The sequence below is a fragment of the Porites lutea genome, chromosome 2 (genome assembly GCF_958299795.1).
Source record: "Porites lutea chromosome 2, jaPorLute2.1, whole genome shotgun sequence".
Classification (NCBI taxonomy): Eukaryota; Metazoa; Cnidaria; class Anthozoa; order Scleractinia; family Poritidae; genus Porites; species Porites lutea.
The window spans coordinates 34,205,067-34,225,753 of NC_133202.1; the positions used below are offsets into that span (position 1 = coordinate 34,205,067).

The 20,687-nt window shown below is 40.1% G+C and overlaps 3 protein-coding genes across 3 annotated transcripts in view; 2 read left to right on the top strand and 1 right to left on the bottom strand.

Moving 5' to 3' along the window:
• LOC140928428 (probable phospholipid-transporting ATPase IIA) overlaps positions 1 to 20,687 on the bottom strand; it is a 47,926-nt gene that overhangs the window by 7,258 nt on the left and 19,981 nt on the right. The window contains exons 14-22 of the mRNA XM_073378175.1: positions 20,313 to 20,478; positions 19,740 to 19,796; positions 19,206 to 19,280; positions 4,189 to 4,395; positions 2,552 to 2,713; positions 1,619 to 1,711; positions 828 to 911; positions 401 to 448; positions 229 to 303 (exon numbers count right to left, since the gene is read on the bottom strand). Of these exons, the coding sequence (XP_073234276.1) occupies positions 229 to 303; positions 401 to 448; positions 828 to 911; positions 1,619 to 1,711; positions 2,552 to 2,713; positions 4,189 to 4,395; positions 19,206 to 19,280; positions 19,740 to 19,796; positions 20,313 to 20,478 (967 nt within the window). The remainder of the gene's footprint in view (positions 1 to 228; positions 304 to 400; positions 449 to 827; positions 912 to 1,618; positions 1,712 to 2,551; positions 2,714 to 4,188; positions 4,396 to 19,205; positions 19,281 to 19,739; positions 19,797 to 20,312; positions 20,479 to 20,687) is intronic.
• On the top strand, positions 6,206 to 11,161 carry LOC140928430 (melatonin receptor type 1B-B-like). Its single transcript, XM_073378177.1, has 2 exons — positions 6,206 to 6,391; positions 9,519 to 11,161. The coding sequence occupies exon 2, from the start codon at positions 9,580 to 9,582 to the stop codon at positions 10,603 to 10,605; it is 1,026 nt and encodes a 341-aa protein (XP_073234278.1). The 5' UTR covers positions 6,206 to 6,391; positions 9,519 to 9,579; the 3' UTR covers positions 10,606 to 11,161.
• LOC140928429 (melanopsin-B-like) lies at positions 15,786 to 18,120 on the top strand. Its single transcript, XM_073378176.1, has one exon. It carries the CDS (start codon positions 16,082 to 16,084, stop codon positions 17,120 to 17,122), a length of 1,041 nt encoding a protein of 346 aa, XP_073234277.1. The 5' UTR covers positions 15,786 to 16,081; the 3' UTR covers positions 17,123 to 18,120.

A 20,687-nucleotide genomic window follows, 5' to 3' on the forward strand; every position in this document is an offset into this window, starting at 1 on the left:
CGAGCTCTTAGACAATTATGCTTTTCCCACACTAGACTTACGAATCTGACTTTAGATTTCAATTAATCTGGTGTTAGTGAATGTTTGCCGTCGACGATCTTGAAAATCTCTTTAGAAGAATGTAAGACTTTACCCAAAGCATTTTGAAGTCATAGATCCTTTACTGCCACGCGATCTCAAAGTGTCATTATTCACAACTGACGAAACAGTTTTTGCGCATAAAATTACCTGAAGTTTGTCTTCAACACCTGTTAAACACAGCAATTCTAAGTCGTGTTCCAAAGTTCTTTGTACGTCCATAACCTAGAAGATTAAGTTAAAATAAAGTTCAAGTAGTCGGTTGACTGGCAAAACAGAAAGAAAAGATACGTATGGCGAGCACAAATCAAAGGAAACCCACCTTATTTGCTCTGTCAGCAATGTTCAGTTTAGCTTGGGTGTATCGATGCTGTCAAAAGAAAATGACACGATCACTTACAGTTAATTCAAATACCAAACGGAGGAATAAATATGATTGTAACACCTTGTCTCAGATCAGACAATCGCAACGTCAAGGAAACCGCTTTGTCTCCAACATCTTAGCGTTTATGCTTGTTGAAAAAATTACGAGACGAAGAGCGTTTGTGTAACCTTGTCTTGCGAGCCATACTGTCAGTCACTATACATATTGAAGATTTCGTGGGGCTGATAACCCTTAGTCTCTGGGAGCAACTCTAAGACTACTGTTTGCACTCAAGAAGAGACCTACGTAGTTTCACAAACCTCCTGCAAACGCTCCGAACATTCATATACTACGATAATATGCATGGCATTAAGGATAACCAAACCTCAAAATCCTGGTACTGATCTTCTGTAAGAATTTTTTTGGCAACAACAAGCGTTCTGAAACCTTCACGGGCCATGTTACCGCACTGAAAAGGCAAAAAATTAAAACAAATGTTAAATAAAATTGCTGAACTGGAAACTCTCGCTATATTCTAACCTTAACTTGAAAAGGATTTCGCTTCAAAGCCACCCGTCCCTTAGTATAACATTCGGCAGATTTTGTAAAGGCAACGTGGCGACAGTGACAACGGCGGGCGCAGATCTAAAAACTGACTTGACCAGTAACAGAGCGGTAAATTTATTCCTTATTTGAATGGAAAGAATGAAATGACTCATATTTCTGCCGTGCGCTTTCACGCTGTCAGTGGACGTAGCGTTTTCTTTGCTAAGCCTGCCTATTGCCTCCTCACTTCAACAAGCCATTGGACAAAATGTCATTTACACAGCCCTCCAGTCGTATACAAATTCTCTCCTGCAAGTGGTTACTTCAGGTCATTTAACCCACCTCTCCCTGTACCATTCTCTTCCCTCCCACACACACACACACTCTAGCCACTCATTACACTGTATGGCATTTGACCCACCCTTCCCTAGAACCGTTCACTTCTTCTCCACCCAGTCGTTGTATTGTACACGCCAGTTAAGTCACCCATCCCTGTTACATCCCCCACCACTCTAGCCAGTCATTACACTGTATGGCATTTGACCCACCCTTTCCTAGAATTGTTCACCTCTCCTCCACCCAGTCGTTATTTTGTTCATGTCATTTACCCTACCCCCCTGGAAATATTACCTCCTCCTCTAGCCAGTCATTATACTGTACAATGCTGCTCATCACCGTATCAGCGCCTTTCATATAGAATGTTATTTCGCCAGATGACATATCCTAATAAAAATAAACAGCTGGTTTGAGCCAAGTGGTACAATGGTAATATAAACCATAAACGTTATAACAATGAAGATAAAATAAACTGAGGATTACCTTGCAACTGATCGGCCATAAAAAAAGGTAATCAATAAAGATTCAAAATAGTCTTTTTTTTCTCTTATATAGCTGGAGCTACAAGCGGGAAGATAAAGCGAATCTTGTGTCTGGTTGGCTATCTGAGCGCCTATCTTGCTCACTTGTATTTCCTGCTTTAGTCTCGCAAGGAAAAAACACCTCTAAGCCAAACAATAAATCCTTTATCGACAAAGCTCGATCGGTCAAGATGGTTGGATATTGGACTCGCTAATTTATTTTTCAGTTTCTTTCTTTCTTTTTCTTTTTTTGCGTCTGCTTTGACGCCAAAAAAGAACATCGCCTGGATCCAGCCATCTTGACCTCCCGCTTAATCAAAAACGGGTATTTGTTTCACGTCGCTTCGATCAGTCGATCAGAAGTTAAACCATAATAGGAGCCACAGCTTATTGTCTCGTGACTTCTTTGAACCGATTTTCCCGCGCTTGGCGCCGACTACATGAATTGGCCACGAGTTCTGGTTGGCTCGTTAGATTGTCTGCGCCATTTTATATTGGTCAGAGTAGTGTACTTTGATTTTGGTATGAGATCACTCATCTAAAAACTAACTTCATGTAGCGATCACTGATGATTTACATTCTATCAAACCTTTTTTTTGATGGGTCATCTGACAGTCGCTCAAGGTAAAGATCGATGACGACTCGCATTTTAAAACATCTTTCAGACTAGGAAAGGTTTCTACTTTAAGACTACAGGATTGCTCACCTTAACAATGATACCCATTCTCTTGGTCTCTGAGGTGAATGGGAAGATCTGTAAAATGCTGAACACGAGTATTTCACCGTAAGGAGTTCTTAGGTGCATGGTCGACAGATCTCTATGAACCAATGTCAGTCCCACGCTCTCTGTCCAGGTTACCAAGGCAACCTTGAAGAAATTGACAAAACGATTAGTCTGTGCAGAGAGAACATTGAAGGTGATGTTAAACGAGACGATTCGCAACGACGAATTTTAGCGCAATGCAGAGTGGCAACATTTCGAATGGCTACAACATTGTTCAAACATTTCAACGCTGAGTTGCGCTAAAAATCCTCGTTGCGAATAGCGGCGTGTAACAGGCGTCGGTGACAGTGGGCTTCATCAACTGAGACATCGGCCCATGGGACCATTATACGTTTCTGGGAAACTGCCCACCTACTCCTCCCCTAAGCCAAAATTTTGCCCTAAGTGAGAAGTAAGTTTTAATGTTGGTTTAGGGTAGGAGTAGGTGGGCATTTTCCCAGAAACGCATAATCATCCGCCCCATGTAGGGTAGTCCAGATTCCGTAATCCGGCAAATTTGTGCTTGTGCAATCTGAAATCCCACTAACGATTGAAATCCGGAATCCAACTTCCACCGACAAGGAATCCGGAATCCAGTATCTGGAATCTGGAATCTGGAATCCACAGCGAGGAGTCCAGAATCCAAGACTGTCTTGGACTACCTTAGATGGGGCGAGAGATATAACAGGCCAAGTACAGTGACTGCCCTGTTCCGATATCTTTTGCACACATGCTAGGTCGAGAAGTCGACTTTTCGGAAGGTGCAATGACAAGTCACTAATTTACCACAAGATGAAACCACGTGAAGTTATAAATAAAGGAATGGGATACAATACGCTAACACCAGTCTCATCTGGGACATAAAGGAGAACAGCTCTTACACTGATCATGATTTGCACCATAGCCACCCAATACTCGTTTATGAATAGTCTCAAACCGCAAGAACAGCCGTTTCCATTTAGGCTTTTCATTTCACATTGAAGAAAAGTATTTTAGGTTTTCAAAGTATTACTTTACATGTGTTTCTCGGTTTCACACTTTGGATTTTAGTAAAAATCATTGAAGGCCGATACACACGAGGGATTTTGCTCCTGAAGCATGCTTCAGGTGCACGCTCCGCGAGCAAAGCTTCTCCGTGTGTACCAACAATTTTGTAGGTATACTTCATGTACGGGAGCACAATTTCCACCCCGCAAAATGCTCCACGATATTTAACCGGTTAAATATTTGGGAGCAAGCTCCAGGGGAAAATTGAGCGAACTTGAAAACGCTCACTCGCGTGTACTGACACGTGCAAAATGAGCCTGGAGCATGCTCCGGAAGCAAAACCTCTCGTATGTATCGGCCTTCAAGGTAGAGTAAAACGGCAACAAAAAACGTGCAACTTGTTTTGCAACATTGCTGCAAAACGAGTTGAGTAGCGATGTTACACGTTGTAACACCCTCGTTCGAACCTGTCTTGTAACAAATAAGGTTGCACGTTTTTTGTTGCTGGTTTTACTGTAACTTAAGGTATTTCATGAGCCCGTTATGGGCTCCCGAGTAAATCCACTAAACTAACCATTTCCTCTTCGTCTCACCTCGTCCGGACTTGACGCCTGATACGTCACGACCTTGTCTTCCCTTCCTTCCCTCACTTCAGCGTCACTTTCATCACTGGTCACGCTATCAATACGTAGCCTTGTAGGTTGGTCACCATTGATATCTTCACTAACTGGCGTGACGTTGTGACATAACGCTAGTGCTTTCACGGCTTCGTGTACTCGCGTTACAACTGTACGACGCACCTGCCAAGAATTCAGAATAACCCCAAAGCCAGTTAGAAAGGCTGTAAAAAAAGCGGGGGAGGGAGGACGGCGGAGGGGGGGGGGGGGGGGGGGGTGAGAAAAGCCTATGCGATACGTCAAGGCTCTAACACTCAACGTAACTACATTGCAAACAACCTTAAAAAATCTGTAAAATATACCTTCAAGCAAGACAAACATGCAACCGCAACCAAACGTGTCCCAGGGAAACGTAATAGCAACCTGGAGATTACCACGATTGCAGGCTCCTTTTGTTGCTCGCAACAAATACGGACCTCAAAATCGTTTGTTAAGAGGTAACTTTTTAACCTACGAAGGTTGTAGGCTGATTTTAATGCACAACAAGATCCCTGAATGTGGTAGCTTTATCCATGCAAAAGAAAAGTTGTTCCGCCGGCATAAGCCCTGGCGTAAGAAAGTTATTCGCGATTTTTTTGCTTTGACGGCCTAACTTAGTGTTTCATCTCTTAAGTTTCTTATTCACAGAGGGCAGGGTAGACATTCACATAATATTGTGACTTTTAAAAAAATATACTAAAAGGCTCTGTTCATGTGAATGTTAGCATTAATACGAGCTTTCATCAAACATTCTGAATGAAAAACAGAAGGAGACCTCGCAATTGTACATCAGAGAGGAGATGGTTCTCTAATATATAAGTTTGTAGCTACTAATAGAGACTGCGAAGTGGGCGAATTCGACTATAGATATTGAATTAACATAATGTGTATATGTGGTTGATGGTTGGCCCAGTAGGCGGATGACATGAGATAGCGTGAAGTCCAAAACGGTAATTATCTGAATATAATGTGTTAGAATTTAAAGAATAAGCAGGATTCTAAAAACAACGATTCTCGCTGGCCACAAGATTTCAAATGCACAGAGCTTTCGCCTTCCAGTGTGAAGAGTTCAAAACGTGCATACGTAGTTACGAAGGCTGTAGCGCGAGGTTTCAAATAAAATTTAAAAACATGCATGTGCTTGAAAGAACGCACCAAAAACAAGATTGAACAAAAATTGTATGCTTTAAACAGCTTGAAGTATTGGCGACATGGAAATTTGTACAAAACAGTGCAAAGGACATTGAATATTGCTCACGTAGTAAGAATTATTATCCGCTTCACTGGTCCATGACTCAAGAGTATTTAGTGACGGCTCTCGAGTCACTGGAGTTAAACTGGCATAAAAAAATTTGATGTCCGTTTTCTCTCTTATCCAAGGGGTAGAGGACAAAACGTGGAGCCGTACTACTCGAAATAAATAAAGGTACGTTCATCTAAATGCTTCACCATGTTGATGAAGTATTTTACTCTACAAATAAATGATTCCATTCTAGGTACTCCGTGGGGCACTCCATGATTTAGGGTTCTACATTTTGTCCTCTCCCTATCCAAGCAATATTCAAACGATTTTATTTCTGCGAAGGTGATTCTTGTTGTAGAGTCTAAAAAGGTTTGCTGACCGCAGAAATTTCTCTATTTCGAACTAACGCAGCAACTAGTTGACGCTGACTGAGGGAAAAGCAAACCACATCTGTCTTTGCACCAAGGGGCTAGGGGAAATTGGATTTTACCTCGACCTTTCTACACACCAAGACTATTAGCCATTGTTAACCTTTGGAACAGTTATTTTTATCGAAACTAGACGTTCTGATGCGCTTCTTTCATGTTCCTTGGATCGCTCACTCTCAGTGCAGTAATGTATATACAGTCTGTATCTTGGCTGATATTTAGCATAAAAACAAACGAAAGCAAAATTTAAATATTTCCAGGGGTGGGGTAAATACCGCTGATGAATTCGCTGTATATATAATATCTATTTATAGCATTTCCCATTCAACAGCACAGGCATATTAAAGGTACTGCAAGCCCTCGTCAGAATCGTAGTCAACTTCCAACAGATAGATTTAATCTCTTGGACGTAAATGTGGATCACTTAGAACGACCGAGACTCGTCAGTAGCGCTTGATCGTCGATGAAGGTAAGCTCTACCTCGTTCAATTACTGAACCTTTGAACATTAAGTGTTAGATCAAAAGTAAAATGACCGCTATCGTAGACATGAATGAGCGTTTATGCGCCTAGGCAATGGGCAGTGGAATCGAAGAGCCGAGGAAACTAGACATTTCGCTTTCCTTTTCCAGGGTAAAAAGACGCCAATGGTCTTATCATTTATAAGATCCTTCGGCTAAATCAGTAAAAGGAAGTTGCGATACGAGATATTGTATCGGCATTTTCTGACCTGTTGACCCTTGAAACGTATTTCAGTGCGAATGTTTTGTATGATATACTAAGGTTTCAATCAAAGCAATTATAAATACAATAGCCTAAGAAAGATTTCTTGAAGATTTTAAAGTATAACTTGAAGTGACTGCTACTGTCAAGTACAACGAATTAAGAAAATGGTGTTTTCATAACTTCCGTCTCGGTCGAGATTTCCACATGAATAACTTAAAACTTAAAATTCAGTCAAATTCCATAATATTTGCGGAAAAACATGATTGAATAATGAAAGGAACGTTCATTCTTCCGCAATATTTTAACAACTGAGTTACTGTCGTTTTGGGTCTGTCAATACTTCTTCAAAATTCTTTCCAGAACAACGCAAATTAGCGTCACAGTGATAAACAAAGAGCCAACAAAGCTAGGCTATGTTTGATGCCGACACGTCGGATTCATGAATGAGCATTATAAACTGAAAAAGCCGATTATGAAAACACAGTTGAGCCGATGTTCAGTAAACCAGCGTTCTAAGCCGTCTGCAATTTAGATAAGGCTAAATTGTTTTCTGTGAACATTGTGAAGTAGACATACAGCGTAAAAAAAAAACCTTCAGTTGTTTCAAATAACCCATTTTTAGTCAAGCCCCATGGTTCACTGGATGTCTAAAACCGAGATCTTAGTAAGAATTTTCGTTTCGGTTCAAGTCTCTCACAAAAAAAGAATAACGCTGGCATTGATCTCGCTTCACATGAGACTGAATCGGTGTTGAGTCGAAGTGCACTATGGGACTGATTTGAGGCGCTATCACTTTGGCACGCGTAACCACGAAATGACCAGTGCGCTCGTCTATAAGTCTGTGAACACGATGTTAAGATAAGATAGAGGACGTTTTTCACTTACATGAGCAAACCGTTTCATTTACTGAAAAATGGCCGCGAAAGCAGGAAACTGGTATCCAAACACTGGGCGAATGGGTTTCAAGCAGGGCGGATAAAGGTTGGGCGGTGAAACGAGCGCGTCCGAGCAAAAAGGTGTGATGCAGTGGACTGGGACTCTGCTTAGAAATGTCGCTTGTTTTTCGACTTCGGTCAGGCCTTGCGATGTGCTTTGTACATTAGACACTGCCGCTGTCACTGAATTATGGCGGCTTGATTTGTTTTCTTGCACTTCTTCCTCGTTCCTTTGAGCTGGTACGCTGTCTCCGAGAGGCAAACGTTGCTATTTTTTGCGGAAGGTTTAGTTGGAGTAGACAAACATCTCTTTCAAAGGGTTTCTTTTATTACTTCCATGACTCTACCACTGAATTATATTTTTGTTCTGCTACTCGCCAATGTCGATGTTATTCCAAAACAAAAACAACTAAGTACTGTCTAAAACACGAAGGAAAGTCTCATCCATGTCATCCATGGCAAAACTAAAAGACAGCAGATCGTGTTTCATAACTAGATGACGCGTATTTTACAAATGCGTGCAGCTCGTGCAAGGTAAAATTATGCTAATTTCAATCACCATCATCCTTCCTTTTAATTTTGAAAAAAACATCTCATACGTCTTTATGCTTCTTCGAAACTTCAAAATTAGTTTCCCCTCAGTTTTTACTGTTTACCTTGTCTTGTTTTAGAGAGAAAATCTGAGAAAAAAACCTTACAACTAACCTCAATAAATTTTGTTTACATGCGGTTGCCGGATTTGCAACGCACTGCGCGAATCGCCATGGCGCGTTGCACCCGAGAAGCAAAGTTTGAAGAAGTACAACGCCACTATATCAATATATATCAAACTAATTTTTTGTTATGTTATACAAAATTTATCCCCCTTTAACATATGTAAAAATTGAGGTTAAGAAGTGTTAAGCTTTTGCAAACGAAACGGCGAAAGACGATTAGGTGATATTTAGTAGAAGGAGGAGGTATTTAACACTTTCAAATGAAACTCAAATTTTGGCATTATACGACCAACAAGTTTGACTTATAAACGTACAGACACAAACATATGAAACTGTTTATTGATATTGTTATGAAACGAATTTATCTATTTAACATTGTAGCCTGAAATTACAGAAAGAAAATAGGATTTCCGGTTTGCAAAAAGGAAAATTTCGCCGGCCTTCAAGCGCACCGGAAGCGCGGAAAGAGCGCTCGTGCCAGTCCTACTCCGCATCACACATTAAATGAAGAGCGGAGCGTTCGTTTCACCGCCCAACCTTTATCCGCCCTGGTTTCAAGACATGGAAAACGAATCGGTTTGCAACATTCCTTCCGGCAAAAACAGGACTACCTTTTCAGATGTTCTGTTGCTCTCGGAAATTTTCCTGTGGAACCACGAAAACTTGAATAAAAGGGGAGATACAGTGAACAAGCAGGTTTGCTGGTCTAACCGTCTTGCCAAGTTGAGTGCAATGTAGTTAGGCGTATGAGAAGTTCACATACATGTCCTTCGAAATCCGTTTTAGTCGACGTGCAAACCAAACCATCCTCAGTAGCCTCAAGCTTGAAAATGATGGAAGTTACATACTTCTCATACAGAAACTATAAAGTAAACTATAAACGTTGAAATTTCAGACGCGGGACAGATGTAGAGTCAAGAAAGGAACAATAAAAAGTCAACAAGAAAATACTGATAAAAAATACATTCTCGCGCTCCATTCGCCTCAAGTAAGCTCCACCATTTGCTTTCGTTGCTTCGCACTATGAAGCAAGCAATTTTATACATAGTTAAAGCACTGAGCCTTATAATTTACTATACCATATGAAAAAGCTTAGCAGCTTCAGTCACTTCAATGCTACGCTACCGCAACTTACTTTAAGACACTGTAAGTTACTCTTACAAGATAGAAGTTTAGATCTGCTAACAGAACTTTTTGCTCATCTTTTCTATTTTATACAGAAACAAGGAACAATCACAAACGACCAAAGCTGTTAGTTGGCCATGTGATAAGTTAAAAATAATGTCTATGAACTCCACAAGGGAAGATTTCCTAGCCAATGAGCTATCTAGCAGGGAACTATGGCTTAAGGTCACCGAAACCACATTCAGCGCATTACTCATAGCAACAGCGTTCACTGGCAACCTATTGGTTTGTTTAGCGATTAAGAAAAACGACAAACTGCGCAAAATACCTAACTACTACATTGCATCGCTAGCAGTGACAGATCTGCTCATGTCCATACTTGGAATGCCGCTGACACTTGTAGCTCTGGCGGCAGATGGGTGGATGTTAGGAGATGCCCTTTGCCAATATCAGGGTTTTGTTGGTACCACACTGGGAACGGCATCTTTGCTGAACATCACACTGTTAGCTCTGAATCGGTATTTTAAGATTGTGCGGGGGCAAAAGCACATGAGATTCAACCGAACCAAGACAAAGGTGGCCATCTGGAGTATCGTCTTGATTTGGAGTCTTGCAATAATATGTCCCATCCCTTATCTCGCCATCGGTAATCGCTACAGGTTTCATCCTGGTAAAGTTCTATGCTTCTTCGACCTAGACAATTCTAACATATACTACGCTGTAACGACCATTGTGTGCTTTGCTATGATTCCATTCGGAATAATAACGTTTTGCTATTACAAGGTTTTTCGCACGGTAAGACGACATAACAAAACACTCGCGCAATCTGGATCAGACGCGCGGAAGTTTACGGTTGATGAGGTTAAACTTGCCAAGCTTCTATTTACAACTTTGCTGGGTTTTATGGCTTGCTGGACACCTTTTGTGATAATAGATGTTATAGGTGTTTTCAAAGGACAGTTCGTTTTTTCAAGAGGCGTGTACGAGTTTTACACGGTATCTATAGGGCTTTCCTCCTGTGTCAATCCCATGATATACGCAGCCATGAACAAAGACTTCAGAACGGAATTCAAGAAAATCTTGACAGCCTGTCTTTGCAAGATTTCACGTCCAAAGCACCGATCAATCTATGCTTTGGATTCAAATGAAAGAAACAAATCAAGTGAGGAGAGCCCAATTTAGTGATTCTTTTTTTTGATACAGTAAAAAGGCAGGAACCCAGGAATCATGTCTAAGTAGGTGCAAAGAGAATTATGGTACAGGGAGGGAAATGATCAGTCTAGTCCTTGGGTTATGTGAATCTCATCAAGGTTATTTTCAGACTAATTAAACGCTTGAAATTAATAGGAAGTTGGTCTCCGGAGACGTCCGCAAACTTTTATTCAGGTTGTCAAGAGAGAATTCAACAGTCGCCATTACAAATATTCTGCATTTTTCGCTTTGAGCACTTGATTTGTGGAATTAATTAAAATGTGCGTACGTCTCAGGAATTACACTTCCGTTTAATTACAACCTCTAAAAATAACTTAAGTGAAATTAACATTTTTACAATAACTGAATCATTTCTCGCGCGCTGATTGGCTAATTTTTATGATCAATAAGAGGAGAGACACAAAATATTAATTTATGGAAGACGCGGTCATTTGCCGTACGAATGCCAAACCTCGATGTTTTTCTTTACTTTAAATTCCTAGAAGATTCACTTTCTGTCTACTAAGAAAAATAGCCAGATAGCTCTGATGCAACTTGTTTGAATTCTCAGCAAAAAGCTCAAGCAGAGGAAACTGAACAAAAGCGCTTAGTTTCCACTGAAGCGGAGACAACTTGTCAGAAATTGTACTGCTTCAAAACTTCGCCGGATTAAGATAAGCTTTTAACATTCATAAATGGTTTTAAAGTTAAAAATAGTAAGAAAACAATTATGAAAGTCCAGTTTATTCTAAATAAAGACATTGATTACAGTAGTTTTCTAGTGGCAAGTAAAGAGCGTTTTTCTGATTCTTTTTACCTTTTTGTATAAACTCTGTGATACTTTGTAAGCACCAGGTAAGTTGAATCAAAGACTACATGCGTATAAAACCCACGTTTCAGTTTGACTGTACGCAGCTCATATAGCTGAATGGTGTTCAGTACGAAAAAACGAGACATGAACTGAAGTAAACAACACTAACATGATTTCTGTTCGTACTGTTCGGTTAGCAACTTTTCAAAACTGCTTGTCTAGTCGCTCTACAGACAGCTCCACCGTACATCCCTTCGACTTGTTCGGTTATTTTAACGGCTCCAAAATCTTTTATAAAGTAAATAAAGGGAGATGTAAAGAATCAACCATAAGAGGACACAGAAAAAATCTGAGCCCCAGATGGGATTCGAACCCACGACCTTCCGAGTTCTAGATCGGGTGCTCTAACCTCTGAGCTACTGAGGACTCGTTGGCTAGCAAGGGTCATTTTTGTGGGCTGGACTTACAAACCGCATCTCGCAGTCACCCAGTCACCCAGTCCATCACAAGCAACACATTAAGGCTTAACTGTATCACACAGTCACATTAATAGTAAGAAATGTCTTACTCAAAATCTTTCCTTGGAATAATTCTTAACCTTGGGCTAGTTTATGACTTTATAATATCCTAAAATCCATCCATTTTTCGAGACAGTAAACATCGCTGATTTCGTTATTGTTCTGAATAGGAGTTTGGAAAACAATAAATTCCTAATTTATGCAGGGCAGTGGCGTGATTCAACCTGTCAAACTTTTAGGCAATGAACAACGTAACCTGTGCGGTAGTCACCACTGAAGTCAAAGTGAGACAAGTATCGTTACTTGATGGTTCAAAACACGGGTTATTGACTTGACGGGCTTATTAATTCGCGACGTCATTGGTGGGTCTATCAGCTAAGCCTTAATATCAGTGACTGTGACGACTAGAAAAGGGAGCCATGCGTTGCAATCCTTCTTTTGTCACTGTAGTATCACGTAAAGATCGGTCGCTGTATTGTGCGGTAAATGTGTTGTAACTGTGGTAATGGTATTGCCGGAGATGAGGGTAAGCTTGGACCTCAGCATACAAATGTCGCCACTAGCTGCTGCTACCGGTCTATTCATGAGCTTTCTCAGTGAAGTGATAACCGACGTAGAGGTAGACCGCATCTCCGGGGAAACACCCCTGCAGTTTTCGAAAGGTTTTGTGCGTTTCTTTACGTCCCTTTTTAATACACTGCAATAAATGCACTGTAATACTATGACTAACCGTACAGTACAGTGTTCGCTAACTGGAGCTTAGAAATAACAGAAAACATGATTCAAGACCGTGCAGGTCATCGAGAGCGTCTGTGTTAGCTCAGGAGACGTTTATTCAAACAGGATTTTGTCAGGGCAGCAGAGAGATGTCCGCTTATAACAGTGTCCGTTAATATAGCTTCGACAGTAAATAAAGTAAAATTTTACCGTCTGATTTAATCTTATTTTTACCCTTAATTTTGAGTCGATAATTTTTTGTCCCGAAACTGCTACTTTTCATTATTCTTACATTCGGCTCGTACACATTTTTAAAATGCGAGTCTCCGGTTCAAGGGCGGTACATTATCGAGAATATACAGGTCCCAAAAGCTCGTTCCTCTACTTTATAAGTCTGTATTTCAGTACAATTGGACTTGGTAAAAAAATCGTTTAAACAAAAATCGTGTCTTTCAATCTAATTCACTATTTTCATACTTGTTGTGCCACCTTTTGACTCGAATATTCGATTTGTTTACTTCCGCACCAAATGTGCGCGTGCGCGAGCGCGAGTATATTTTCCAGCCACATATTTTTTGTATTTTACAGCCCGAATTGCTCGAGCTCCGTCCTTGTTTTTGGTGAATATCACGGCAGATATACCCCCTCAACGCAAAAACGTTCAGCTAAGTGAGAGCATAAGCATGTATACTTCGATTAACTGGCTTATCTGTTGTAGAAACTGCTCAAAAAACAAGAAAAATCCGAAAGTTGGGTGGTAAAATGATCATGGAGAAATGAAGGTTTTGAGGGCAAATAAAATAGTTTTAAAGAGGGCTAGATACAAAATAGGAGACGCGACGAGGAAGCTCTCACATAGTTAGCAGAACAGAAAGCGTAATGAAAAGCGAATGTTTAAAATTAGAGGCCCGTGAGATGGCAAAGAAACCTCTGCTTAGTCTTCCAAGTAGCGCCCAGCTCGTCTCAAATTTGTAAAGAAGTAGCAAAAGCCTTGCTGTGGAAGGGGACCGGGATGATTATCTTTTTTTGGATGAATGCCCAATATATATATTTTTTCAGCTGCCTAAACTAAACGAATATTGTTTGGGAGTTGAACTGGCTCCTGCGCACCAGTTGATAAAAAAAGCTCTAAATGGATCATCTGTGGGTCTACAAGCTGTATCCCACTCCATGCCGCAACGGCTGCAGAATGTGATAAAAAAAACAACAAACAAACAAACAAAACAAAAAGGGCATGCCAGTTACTGAAATTCAGAATACATGTACTCGATACAGAAATAAACATCTAGAAATTTCATGTAAAAATAAAAGTTTTGATCAAACGTTATAGTGCATGAAATTAGAGGAACGAACTTTTGAGACAAGCTGTAATATCAACGAAATAAAAGAGGAACTCGAATCTTTAATTGACAGATGGTTGACAAGAGAAGAAGCCCTGAGTAAGCTTTCTACTTAATTTAATGGCGATTTTATCGAGCACTATTGACTAAAACTTGGTTTTTCTCAGTCAACTCTTTATGATGTGACAGATGATAATAACTTTATTTATATAGCGCTCATATCCTGAGCTCATGGCCCTTGATAGCGAATGCATCAGCCAATCAGAAAGCGAGAATTGCAACACATTACTAAAGGTTTGCTATAAAGTTCCAAACCTACCACTCGACTAATTAGGTGAGTAAATGATGGGTTCTGAAGGAGATTACCATCTTAAGAGTTTGTCAATTGGAGGATAATCTCTTGAGTAGGGGGAATAATCATTAGCCTTTTGACCAATGATGAAACCGTCCAATGATTGTCATATATGACAAAACAAAAAGAGCTAACTGTGAAACATGAAGATAAAGTGGCTGAGCAAAGACACAATGGATAATGCTAGCTACATTAGCCAACCGGAACTCTCTTTGTACAGTTACAATGTAAGCACTGTAATGGTTTTAAAATATCGTGTATTTTTCTTTCCGTCATTAAAAACACCTGCTTCTTTGCTCTATGTGAAATATAAAAAATCAGTCAGCAAAAAAGAGCCTTTTAAGCAGAAATTTTGGGGAAGGTCAGTTTGCAAGGTTTGTTCACGAAACAGTTTGCTCACTCGGCATTAAAAGGTTTGTACGCACGCACAATTGTAGCTAAGAAGGAAACGAGTATAGCAAACAGAAGAAGGAAAGAAAATATTACACCAGAATAACAAGGTTCCGAAATGGAATCACAAAAAAATATCGAGAAACTGTAAAGTAACGAGAAATAATGAAACCCTTTTGAAGCGGAAAGTTTTGTTTTAACCTAAACTGGGATGGCGCCAAATCGACCAAACAGTGACGTCATCGAATGACGTCTGTCTACCGGCCAGATTTGAACTCACAAGCTGATATCATGAGCGCATCCAGTTCTTCAAACCAAATTCTTTGGATGTCTAAGGTTTTAAAGAGTGAGCCGTTACCGCTAGACTCTTAATACTGTCGTTGATCGTCAATTGAGGTAAGTTTACCTTCGTTTGAGCTGTTGAACGACAGAGGACGTGACTGCTGCTATCACCATTATGTAAGGGTGCTGAAATTGGACGACTAAGTGGAGTGATCTGCACTGAGCCATTTGCTGATTGTCTTCTCGAAATCCCAAATCGCAAAATTTTCTAGAGTGATCTATGGACGGACGAATCAGTAGGCAGAGAAAAAAGAATTTGAAACATTCCTTTTTGATCGTCAATACATTAAAACTCTAAAAACGTTTAACTTAAGGCATAATTATATTCATCTAGCTGCCAAAACCGTAAACATTTCTCAACCGGTTGTTCCACAAACCTCGGTTTTGCCAAGAAAGTTTCTTCCAATGAGTAACTGAAGCATCTCCACTCTTGTTGAAATTAGAATAATATTTGACAATCTCGGTGTACGAGGGTGCGAAACAACTTCGAACTGAGCAGTTACTCAAAAGAATGGTCTCTCTTTTAATTGAATGAATAAGATTGCCTAAGGCTACAAATAGGCTATTGAATACAGAAAAGAACAATTTACGAAAAATAGCTCATAAGTTCGCAGATTCCTTCAAACAGCAACATTTTACGGTTACTTTATGTTTTTGCTCTTTTATAAACAGTTTCTTAAAGTTCGTACATTTCAGTGATCGACATGCCCTAGACAATTCAATGGGGCGTTGCGTGATTTCGACCGTGAGAACAATATCCTCTTTATTATTTCTCTGCTCCTATTCAATTCTTTGTTTGACTGCCTAATGTATACTAAAACATGCAATGATATTAAACATAGAGAATGCAATATGACATGTTTTTCTTTCGGCTGAAAAGACATCCATGATAGGTCTAAATTGGTAGGCCCCTCACTAACATTGTCTGTTTTGTACAGGAATAGCAGATAATCAAGACAAAAGAAAGCTAAAAAAAAGTTGCACTATTTAATTAAAAATGATGAAGAATTATTCCACAAGGGAGGATATCCTAACCGAAGAGCTATCAAACCGAAGTCTCTGGTTTAAGATATTTGAATGCACACTGACTGCACTGGTTCTAATGGCAGCCTTTACTGGCAACCTTTTGGTGTGTTTAGCGATCAAGAAAAACGCCAAACTCCGCAAGATACCAAACTACTACATTGCATCACTAGCGGTGACGGATCTGCTCATGTCCTCACTTGGAATGCCGCTGACTCTTGTTGCTAACATTGCAGATGGTTGGATTTTAGGGGAAGCCCTTTGCCAATATCAGGGTTTTGTTGGCACCGCACTGGGAGCTGCATCTCTTCTCAATATAGCGTTACTAGCTCTGAATCGATACCTTAAAATCGTGCATGGACAAGACCATATAAGATACAGCCAAACCAAGACCAAAACTGTAATTTGGAGTATAGCCTTTGTATGGAGTCTTGCCCTTTTGTCTCCTACAACCTATCTCGCCACAGGTGAAAGGTTCAGCTTTCATCCAGGTAAAGTCCTATGCATCTTCGATCTAGATAACATGAACAGATACTATGCGATTTTGGCTACTTTTTGCTTCGCAATGATTCCTTTCGGAGTTACCACTTTTTGCTATTACAAGGTTTTTCGGGCCGTAAGACAACACAACAAAACGGTTGCTCAATTGAGTTCTGACGCAAGAAAACGAGCGGTTGATGAGATCAAACTTGCAAAGCTTCTGTTCATCACTTTGCTGGGGTTTGTGACTTGCTGGATCCCTTTTGTGGTTATAGACGTAATTGGTATGTTCAAAGGGCAATACGCCTTTCCAAAAGGTGTCTATACTCTATATTCCACTTCAGTAGGGCTTTCCTCCTGTGTGAATCCGGTGATATACGCAGCGCTAAATCGGGAATTCAGGATGGAATTTAAGAAAATCTCTACAGCCTGTCTCTGCAAGATTTCTCCTCCGAAGATTCCACTTTACCGATCGAAATATAATTTGGATAAGCGAGAAGGAAAGGAAACAACGAAAGAAAGTCCGATTTCATAATGTTTCATTCTTATTATGGCACAACTGCTTGCCTCGGTCGCGCATTCCTCTCAGAAATTTGCTGTCATAAAATTAGTATAGGTAATAGCGCATGATTTGTAGTGATATTTGGCATAAATACCACGAGTGATATTTCAAAATTGTCTCAAATTTCACTCGCCTAACGGCTCGTGAAGTTACGTATAACAATTTTGAAATATCACTCGTGGTATTTATGCCAAATATCACCACAAATCATACTATTATTTGTTTATACTACTACCCGCAAAAGGTGTGTAATTTTCACATGCAGGTATTTCAAATTAAGCTGAAATACCACTGCTCTAAGCCAATCAAATTGCAGAAATTTCTCGTGTAGTAGTATAACTCTTATAACAAACAAATACTTTTTTGGTCGTTGGTTAGGGATAATAAAAGTACGTACAATTATTACAGTTGCCTCCCGATAACTAAAAAATACAAAGGAAACCAAAAAAGGTTTGAGTTAAAGGTGGATGTAAATAGCCAGAAATTAGGAAAAAACAAATGAAGTGTTTTGTGTACATATAGTCGTCAAGCATGGTATTAAATAGGTTTATCAGAATTGTTACGAAGACAATTTACCAACAAGATCGGATAACAGTTGAGAGAAAAAATAAATGAAGCGTTTTGCGCAAAGTATCACGATCCAGGGAGTGCAAGCTCTATCCTGGTACAAGAACAACTATCTCTCAGCCAACCCAGAAAAAATTCAGCTACCGCACAATGATAATCAAGATATATCCGTAGATGGACATGCTATTGAGAGAATAGGGGAAATAAAGCTGTTAGGAGTTCAAATCGATGAAAAACTAAATTTTACCAACCATATAAGTGAACTATGCACTAAGGCCAGTCAAAAAGTAGGGGTCCTAGTGCGGCTACGCAACTTGATACCTTGTAACGCTAAACTATCACTTTACTAGTCTTCAGTTCTGCCCCATCTAACTTACTGTCATCTAGTCTGGCACTTTTGCAATGCATCGGACCGGAGGAAGCTCGAGCGGATTCAGAAGCGAGCGCTAAGAGCGGTGTTCAAAACCAGATCAGCGTCCTATCAAGAACTGCTACGCCGCGCCAAACTACCGACGTTGTACAATCGGCGTCTATAACACATTGCCACGTTGATGTTTAAAGTTATAAGCACAGTCTCATACCCGTGAATGTTTCTGACTTATTTAATTTAAAGAACACTCAGTATAACTTAAGGAATAGTGACTTCGAACTACCAAGATTCGAAACTGTAAGATTTGGTAGAAATACAATAAAATATATGAGACCTCTCATTTGGTCGACGTTGCCAAGACACTTAAGAATGATAGAAACTCTGAACTCGTTTAAGAAGAATATTAGGAAAGTTGACCTTTCAACTCTTGTAAATATTTAGACCTTTTTAGACGTTTTAACAAATTTTGTAAATAATTATACAATCTACACGCAAAATAAAAATAAAACGCAGGCCCAACGACTGAGGACTCGCAGGATTCCACGATCGGCTTCTTCACCTTGACACGAATGAACCTCGTTCGGAAAGCGTCACCTTCTGGGTGACAATCGCTCCTGTACCCAGACGACCAATGTAGGCACCATTCGACAATAATACGGCCACGATTGGTTACGTTTCTTTGTACGGCTACAATAGGGAGCTTAAGCAACGACGACGGCGACTGCAACGAGAACGGCAAAAAAGCAATAGGTTTAGATTGGCAAAACAACAACTTTACACGTGCATCACGCTTTTTTTGTACATTTCTTTGCCGTCGTTGCACGACTACAACGTGAAAGTGCTTAATTTTACGATTTGTCGACGACGTGAACATTATACAACGACTTTCTTTTTCTTTTCCTGAACTTCGATACAGTCTTTTATAAATTCCACTCCAGAAAAATCTGCCAAACATTTGACGAATTGAACGAGTTGGAATAAGCGCGATAAAGTTTGAAGCGGCGCGAATTCATTTTTTGAGTGACTTTTTCGTAGCCGTCGCCGTCGTTGCAGCTTAAGCACCACGAAAAAAATGGAATCAAGGGAAATTAGCTTTTAAACACTTATTGGAACACAAACCTTTGATGCCTGTGTAGTCTTCTTGGACGGTGGGGTACCGCTTGGTGTGTAGGACGCCTTCACGTGACTAATGACCTGTAATGAAATAGTGGCACATATACCATGATGGCTGAGCCAATCAGAACTCTAGAATTTCATTATCCAATGATTAAGTTTTCATAAATATACAGTAAATGGAAATACTGAGTTACCTTCCCAAAACAGAAAATAGTGATTCCGTGGTCCTTTAAGCTATTTCATTTTAATTCTACCATCTTTTCCAGATGAAATGATGGGAATGAAGCTTATTTATTCCATTTTTCTCGTTTGTTCAAACGCGGGAGTCACGCTAAACTATTCTAAACTTTCTACAACAACTTTTTGCAACCTGCTTCGTTGCAAGACAGGTTTGATTGGTTGGTGATAAAACGCGCAACATCGCTATTCAACTCGTTTTGCAGCAGTATTGCACGTTTTTGTTTCCCACTTTACCGTAGATTTAGGGACAGTTCAGAGAGGTACTGTTTAATGAGTTTTTAAGAAGCTCCGTTATACCTCTTCCATGGAGTCCGTTCCAAACGAGACGGTTCCCAGATGAAGACGCTTGAAAACCTGTTTCAGAAAAAAAAAATCGAATCGTTTTAAAATACAAAAGCAAAATCACAAACATTCCTTGTTTCTCTTGTTTTGCGGTGCAGAACTAGATAGCAAGAAAATAACTAGAAGATTTCAAACGCTTAACGTAAACGAAACAGCCGAATTTCTTTTTGAATAGAAAGCAAGAAGACAAAAAAACAAACAAAAAAAACGCAAGATAACATATCCCGGTTAGTGTCCTGCAAGCAGCCGCTAGCTAATTTGGACGGTATATATATTTACGGGATAAATCACTTCAAACAAAGTTCAAGACAGGGTCGCAAGTTCCTAAAAGCACTCGTTCTAACCAAGCTTGTACAGCCTCAGAAGCTTTTGAATTCCTCGCTTCTAATTAGTTAGAAAATATTTTCTGATAATCAGAAAGGGGCACTCTCCAGCCTTCTTGTACAAGCTTTGTCTGAAGTGATTTTGCCTCCGGAGAATATTCCAAACCCCTTATTGCCCCTAGAGCTCAGATGATACAGTAATTACCATTTCATTTTCTGTCAGGGTCCCTGTCTTATCAGACAACAGGTATCCTATTCGCCCCAGTTCTTCGGGAATCGTACTGCTACGGACCACTGTGCCGGGAATGTCTTTATCGTGTACAATAAACCAAGAGTACACTACTTTACCCATATCCAGGCTTACTCGGAGACTGCAAAGAACACAACAAAATTAACGAGCTAGGGGAAAAACGACTCATACCAGGTCCCACTTACCCCTCCCCTAAGCCAACGTTAACACTTACTTCTCACTTAGGGCAAAATGGTGGCTAGGGGAGGGGTAGGTGGGCCGTTTCGCAGAAACGTATAATGATCCGTACAAATTAGGGACTGAATGACAAGATCGGGTCATTCGATGAGG